Source organism: Anneissia japonica, unplaced genomic scaffold, assembly GCF_011630105.1.
Source record: "Anneissia japonica isolate Jap-2015-1 unplaced genomic scaffold, ASM1163010v1 scaffold2999_len715162_cov194, whole genome shotgun sequence".
NCBI classification, from domain to species: domain Eukaryota; kingdom Metazoa; phylum Echinodermata; class Crinoidea; order Comatulida; family Comatulidae; genus Anneissia; species Anneissia japonica.
Genome location: NW_022754077.1, coordinates 347,944 through 355,952, shown reverse-complemented (window position 1 = coordinate 355,952; position 8,009 = coordinate 347,944). Strand labels below are relative to the sequence as shown.

The 8,009-nt window shown below is 32.1% G+C and overlaps 1 protein-coding gene across 1 annotated transcript in view; it reads left to right on the top strand.

Annotated features, from left to right (window-relative positions):
* LOC117123065 overlaps nt 1-1,854 on the top strand; it is a gene marked incomplete at its 3' end in the record, with an annotated part of 24,558 nt that extends 22,704 nt beyond the window's left edge. The window contains 1 exon segment of the mRNA XM_033268885.1: nt 1,691-1,854. Coding sequence (XP_033124776.1) covers nt 1,691-1,854 — 164 coding nt within the window.
* Between the last annotated feature and the right edge of the window lie 6,155 nt (nt 1,855-8,009).

Genomic DNA, 8,009 nt, shown 5'->3' with positions numbered 1-8,009 from the left:
CATATATATGCACACCATGACTATATATGGGCATTTAACAGTTTTTTTTCAAAGAAAAATTGATAGTCTGGGCAAAGCATTAAACAATAAAGTACATTAATTGATGTGCTTAGTTTTATATAATAGTTACAGAAGAAAGACAGATAGATGCCTTACACTGCAATGTTAGTTAATTGCTTTCAAGCAAAATTATAGATAAGAAAATATTATTAACAAACTCATAAAAAAGACCGTTTCTATATGTTTTTGTTTACGTTTTTTAAGCCCAATACTGCAAGGTATTGCATGTTCTGATTTGTATGACATTAAATATTACATGGGACTCATGCTTAAAATTAATCAGGCTTTCTGTGATAATTCCTACCGAGATACCATCGTCTTCATATGAGGGAATACAAACCTTGCTAAAATTACAATTTAGGCCGTATACGCAGGTAGTGAAGATATATGCGTGAAGTGGACGATAACCTGTGGCCTGTTACCATGCCCACCGATCTTTGCTAAATATCTTGTGAGTGTTACAGGATCTGCAATGTCTGTTTTTCTTGAACACTGGACACTAAGCTCAACACAAACTGTTGTATGCCCATATATAGTCATGATGTGGCTATATATGGCCATGGTGTGATGTCATCATGACCATATTTAAACATGCCGCATTTTTTGTCAAAATAAATTTTATAGTGTGGACAGGATTTTACACAGATAGGCCTTCACACACGGACTTAATTGAGTCGTGGACGTGTGCTGAGCACCTCTTACCAAAGTGAATCGGTTATAAGTTGCACTTGATTAATAACACGATTGACCTCACTTTAGTGAAATGATTGACAGTCATTGGTTGATGTTCTCAGCATTTATCTATTATTGAAGGACATAACCATTGTAATAAAATTGTATATCTATATAAAATATAAGTAGCTCATATGTTTCAGCGAATGTACTTCTTTAAGCATCATTAATATAATGTATTTATCTAATTAGGTACAATTGACAGTGTAACTATACACCAATCCATCTGTCCTGTCGATTGGAATTACTATTCTGCCTGTAATTTGAGAAGCTTTAAAAAGAATAGAAAAAATAAAAAAATATAACTGCTAACAGTTTAAGTATTTGAAAAATATTTGATATTTGACATTCATACTTCAAAACAAATCACAATATGGGTAAAAAGACTGTGTGGTAAATCTAAAAATTATTTAAATATATAATTATTTAATATACTTAATTATTTAATTTTACCATCATTGATAAATTGCTACTTACAGGTACAAGAAATATATGTATATATATATGTATGGGTATATATATGTGTGTATATATGTGTGTGTATATATATGTGTGTGTGTGTGTGTATATATATATATACTTAGATTAAATAACCATGTACAAAAAGACCATAATCATTACCCCTAATAAAAATAAATTTCCCCAGTGTGTTTGTGATCTGGTAGCTATGACATTTGAAGGGTGCTGGGTTCGAATCTCAGTTGTTGATTTCCTTAATCATTCTTGATCAGATTACATTTGAAAGCGATTGAAACCTTTTTTTTTGTCTGAAGCTCCACCCAAATATTATGTGATGAATATATTTTTGGAAATTACAAGTTATCAATAAATTTTTACCGAACATAGTTCATATATTTTTCACAAGAGTGAAACTGTATTTTCTGCGTTTTTTCTGTAGGATGCCGCCGTTGTTGCTGGATGGGATTCCATTGCTGTCATCTCCCTCGTAGATGGTACGCTTTTAGCAGATCATTCGCTGCCATGCCAACCGACGTCAGCCGTTGTTATTGGAGATTTTGATAATGATGGATTAAACGATGCAATCGTCCAATGCACCTCGGGGTAAAAAGCACTATCTATTCTGCCTTTATAGAGATTTATAAATTTTAAAAATTTGAAATAATCCATAAAAAAATGAATGTTTACAATTACCATTATCATTTGTAAGTGAAGTCATCATGTTCAAGGGCAAAGGTGCCTTAAGGCTAAACAGTAATTAACCCCAGTGTGGCGTTGTAGCTTGGTGATTTCATATCCTGGGTTCAAATCCTTTACGGTGGCAGGATTAATTTTACTTGGATGATAATTGTTGATCAGTATATAGAAACCTGCATTGATCATATATGACCCAAGCTCACAAACGGGCCGTACACTCGTCCTCAGGCCAAAATGAGTTTTTGTTATAATGGCATAGAACATATCATTTACTTTAAAATGACAGTTAAATAAACTCAATCGGGTGTCTGGAAGCAAAGTTATGACCGTTTGAATAATTGCCATCTTATCAGCTTTCTTAAATCAAGTTTAGAGAAAAATGCTTTTATTTTCGTTAGGTTTCTATTCATTTTTCATTAGCGCCCATCCGAAAATGGCTAAATTTTACCTCTTACAGTTGGAATTTTAAACTCGAACTTCAGGAATAGTAAGATTAATATTTATACTTAATTTATTACAAAAAAACCCAATTCACACAAAATTCACATTCTCACCCTATTCTGGGTATTGAGGCTTGTTTCTCAATACAGTGCAGTGCGAGTTTACAGCCCATTTGTGAGCTTGGGTCACATATGAGGTTTGCCATCCCAAAACCAGCATCAGTGACCAAAAAAATGAAAATTGACTTTTTAACATTTTCTCCACATTGTAAGCTTAAAAATGATGGGTCATTTGCTGCAATCAACGTACTATTGCCAAAGTATTGAGTAAAAGTATTACAGCTTCTCTGTATTAAAGTATACAATACTGCCTCATTCTAAGATAATTACTCAGTTTTTTTCATATAGCAACAGTATGCTGGTTGTGGGCATGGCATGCCTCATATTATTTTTGGTTGGGGGGAAATTCAGGAAGTTTCTGCTGTTGAAGAGCTATGTTCTAAGGAGGAAGGTTTTGGTTCAAGTATCTCCCTTCCTATAGTTGGGTGGGTGGGGGGAAAATGATGTAGGCGTAAGCGATCTCTTCTTCCTGATCTTCTATCTAAACAATTTTTGGTGTTTAAGAAACAATACAAAAATAAAGCAATATATTTTGATTAAGTATCAATATTTCATCATAGATGATGGCCATTTGTAACAAAAAGTTCAGCTAAGCTTTGAAAATGATTTGAGTTGGTATTTAAAATGCGCTCATAAAATGTTTTTTCATAACATGTGTTTTGATTTGTATATCATGAAAAAAAATTGCTTTTAATACAAATTTGTTGCTGATTCTGCCGTGGGGGGGGCCCATAAATGACTGACAGTGTCGATGGCGATGTTGACAATATTTGTTTGTCTTGAAAGAAGAGCCATTATAATTGCATATTTTAAATATTTATTATTTTAAATACTGTAAATGTCACAGAAATAATCGAAAATATTGGTCTTTGAATATTGTTGCCAATTTATCAGATTTAACATTAATCTAACAAACTGATTATTTATAAGTCTAGATGGTGTTAATTTTAATATAATTTATATTATGAAAGACTTTAATGATTTAGATGAACAGTACTTATGTTGTTAAAATGAATGCAGTCAAAAAATGAATAAATAAATGAATGTTTGAAGAAATGAGTACAGAATTCTTTAGAATGCACACAAGCCTTATGCACACAAGACCAATAGATTCAACATTTTTATGAAAGGTGGTACTTCAATCAATCAGTCAATCTAATTCCAATCATGGAATTCATATAGCGCCATTAAAGCTTAAAGGTGCTTGGACAGGATGCCAGCTGATTGGGAAGTGACGTGGGGGAGAATTCCACATATGGATGTGTCTGATGTGTGCTGATGGATCAATTGACTGATGTAACTGTTGACTAATGGATCAATATACTGATGGATTAATAAACTAATTGATCAATATACCGTACTGGTAGATTGAGAGACTGATGTATTGAGACTGATGGATCAATAGATTGATCAATCAGTAGACTGATAAATCAATAGACTGATGGACCAATAGACAGGTGAATCGATAGGCTGAAGGATCAAAAGCGTTAAAAAAAAAGTTAATAACCTATGGAACAATAGAATAATAAGTAATAGACTAATGCATCAATAGACGGATGGATCAATAGACTGATTGATCACTAGAATGATGGATCAATAGAATGATGGATCAATGGGCTGATTGATCAATATATACTGATGGATCAATAGATTTATATGTTAATAACCTGATGGAATAATAAAATAAGTAATAGACTAATGGATCAATATACTGATGGATTAATAGACTGATGAATCAATAGACTGAATCAATAGACTGAATGAGTAGACTAATGGATAGACTGGTTGATCAATAGCTTGATGGATTAGACTGATGGATTAATAGATTGTTGAATAAATACACTGATAGATCAGTAGACTGATAGATCAATAAATCGGTAGATCAATGGACTGATGGATCAATAGACTAATAGATCAATAGACTGATGGATCAATATCCTGATAAATCAATATACTAATGGATCAATATACTGATGGATCAATATACTAATGGATTATTAGACTGATGGATCAATAGAATAATAGATCAATAGACTGATGGATCTATAGACTAATAGATCAATAGACTGATGGATCAATATACTGATGGATTAATAGACTGATGGATAAATAGACTAATGGATTGATAGACTGATGGATCAATAGACTGATGGATCAACAGACTAATAGATCAATAGACTGATGGATCAATAGCCTGATAAATCAATATACTGATGAATCAATATACTGATGGATCAATAGACTAATAGATCAATAGACTGATGGATCAATAGACTAATGGATTAATAGACTGATGATCAATAGCCTGATAAATCAATATACTAATGGATCAATAGACTGATGGATCAATATATTAATGGATCAATATACTAATGGATCAATATACTAATGGATCAATATACTGATGGATCAATAGACTAATGGATCAATAGCCTGATAAATCAATATACTAATGGATCAATATACTGATGGATCAATAGACTAATAGATCAATAGACTGATGGATCAATAGCCTGATAAATCAATATACTGATGGATCAATATACTAATGGATTAATAGGCTGATGGATCAGTACACTGATAAATCAATAGACTGATTGATCAATAGACTGATAGATCAATAGACTGATGGATGAACGGTCTGATAATCAATAGACTGATAGATCAATATAAAACTATCAAAAACTCTACATCTGTTTTACAGATTAAAAAAGTTTTACTTCTGAAATTAACAAATTATACAATGCTCCATTTTTTGATGGATCAATTTAATTATACTGATGGATCAATGGACTGATATATCAATAGACTGATGGATCAATAGACTAATAAATCAATAAACTGATGGATCAATAGACTAATAGATCAATAGACTGATGGATTAGACTGAAGAATTAATAGATTGATGAATAAATACACTGATAGATCAATAGACTGATGGATCAACAGCCTGATAAATCAATATACTAATGGATCAATATACTGATGGATCAATAGACTAATAGATCAAGAGACTGATGGATCAATAGCCTGATAAATCAATATACTAATGGATTAATATAATATGATGGATCAATATACTAATGGATTAATAGACTGATGGATTAGTACACTGATAAATCAATAGACTGATTGATCAATAGACTGATAGATCAATAGACTGATGGATGAACGGGCTGATAGATCAATAGACTGATAGATCAATATAAAACTATCAAAAACTCTACATCTGTTTTACAGATTTAAAAAGTTTTACTTCTCCTGAAATTATTAACAAATTATATAATGCTCTATTTTTATGACATGTTGACTACTGTGCCACTGTCTGGGGTACTGTTTCAAAGTTTGATATTTTAAAGTACAAAGAGTTCAGAATAGAGTTGCGAGACTAATATTAGGGTGCTGATATTAATATTAACACAAATGCATTATGACTTAGGATGGTTAACTATTGAAAAATATCATACAGTATGCACAGTATTTAGATGTTTACATGATTCTGTACCATCATCAATGTGATATTTTGCAATACACTAGTGGCGCACACAATATTCCAACCAGAATTCACCAAAATGATTTCTTATAATGCCATAGGGCCTAGATGTAAACTTTAAATACACAATTTAATTATATACATATACGTACATTTGGTGCCTTAACAAAATTATATACATATAAGTATCATTTGGCGCCTCAAGTCACCAAATGTACTTTCATTATTTAACTAAATTATATACATATAAGTACATTTGTACAAATGTACTTCCATTATTTTACAAAATTGCATACATATATTTGGCGCCTTGTTAAATAACGAAAGAACATCAGTGAAGCCATTTTTCAGAGGCCGATTCTCAGATATAGAACGAAATTACAACTCATTTGTCTTTGGTGCTAGAAAGCAGTTATAAAATATTATTATCAGTAAAAAGTAAAACTCATTAACTGTATTTCATTTCATGTAGCTTGAATTGCAGTAAATAATACATTTTTGTGGTAATTTCGTAAAAGAATTGTCAATTTTGTTTTTCGTTTTTCTTATTCTCATTTCGACAGTTTTACTTTCTTAAAATACCATCATTTGTACTTATAATGCAACTTTAAATTTTAAGGTTTTACCTCAGCCCCACCATGGCTGGGGCTAAGGTGAGCAGATTTTAAAAACACCGCTACAATGACACTCAGACTGTAAAAAGACCGTTTTCAACAGAATTACATCCCCCGAGTCTGCTTCACGGATCTGCTGCTGGCTGGTTAGACATCGCATCATATCAGCTCCCCCACTTAATCAGTTCCCCAATCAGTCTCCCTCCCCATGTCAACACTCGATGCCACTACTGCTAAATACAGTGAGCTACACTCAGAAAAAGCCAGACTCTTGTTAACAATATCAGAAGTACCTAGGTGGTTGTGCTTCTATTAACAGAAAATCGGCCTGCAGATTTATTTTTGAGCAATATAGCGCGGGCCGGAGTTTGGTCCGCGGACCAGAGGGGTTGAAGTACCGAGGGCATATAGCGAATATATATATTACTGTCCTACTTGTAGGTGAAATTCCCTTTCACAAGACAAACAAACAAACAAACACACATTATATCCCAATATGAGGCTCAGTGGTCGTGAAAAAAAATTCTGCAACAGGGATTGAACCAGGTTCCTGAGATTGGAAGGCAAGCATCTTAACCACCAACTGCTCAAACACTCAGCTGTTTAACATCAACATAGTTATACTTATTGTGTGTGTAGAAACTGGTACTTAGCCCATAGTACTTAAGAATAATTGTAATACATATAAAACCTAAGTGTTCTAAGTACAACTGTTGCTCCTTAGCGTTTATAGAATTGCATAGATTTACTCTTTACCTTTTATTAGGTTATGCGAGTTACGATTTTGAGCAAAAATAGATAACTTTTTCAAACACAGGTATATTTTTTACCCATACATTTTTTTTATAAGAACCAGTAAAATTTTGCCAAGGCTCTGATATTTTTTGGTCAATTTCAGGCTCAAAATGTTACACACTTTTAAAATATAGAAAATTATTACTGTATAGCACATACAGTATGTTACAGTATATACAGTATATATAGTATATTACAGTACTGTACTGTATTATAGATGGTATTACATAGTCGCAGCTACTGCACATAAAGTACAGATAAGATTTGTTGGTTTTTCTAGTTTTTACAAAATAAAAACACCTTGACATTCTACCTTAGTCTCAATTTGTTTTTATTTTATTCTTAATTTTTAAGCAATTTCAGTCTCATTGCTATAAAATGTGTTCTTATTTTTTTTTTTTAAGTGTAGGTGATAGAAGACCAACGACAGGAAACAAGGAAACAAAATCATTTGGTCTAATCATAAACTTGTGGTCTGGTTGAGATTAAAGGTAAAGAGGAGATATCCATCAAATGTTTCCAACAGCAATGTTGTTTTCCGGTATTTTGCCTTTTAATATATATATATATATATATATATATATATATATACATATATAT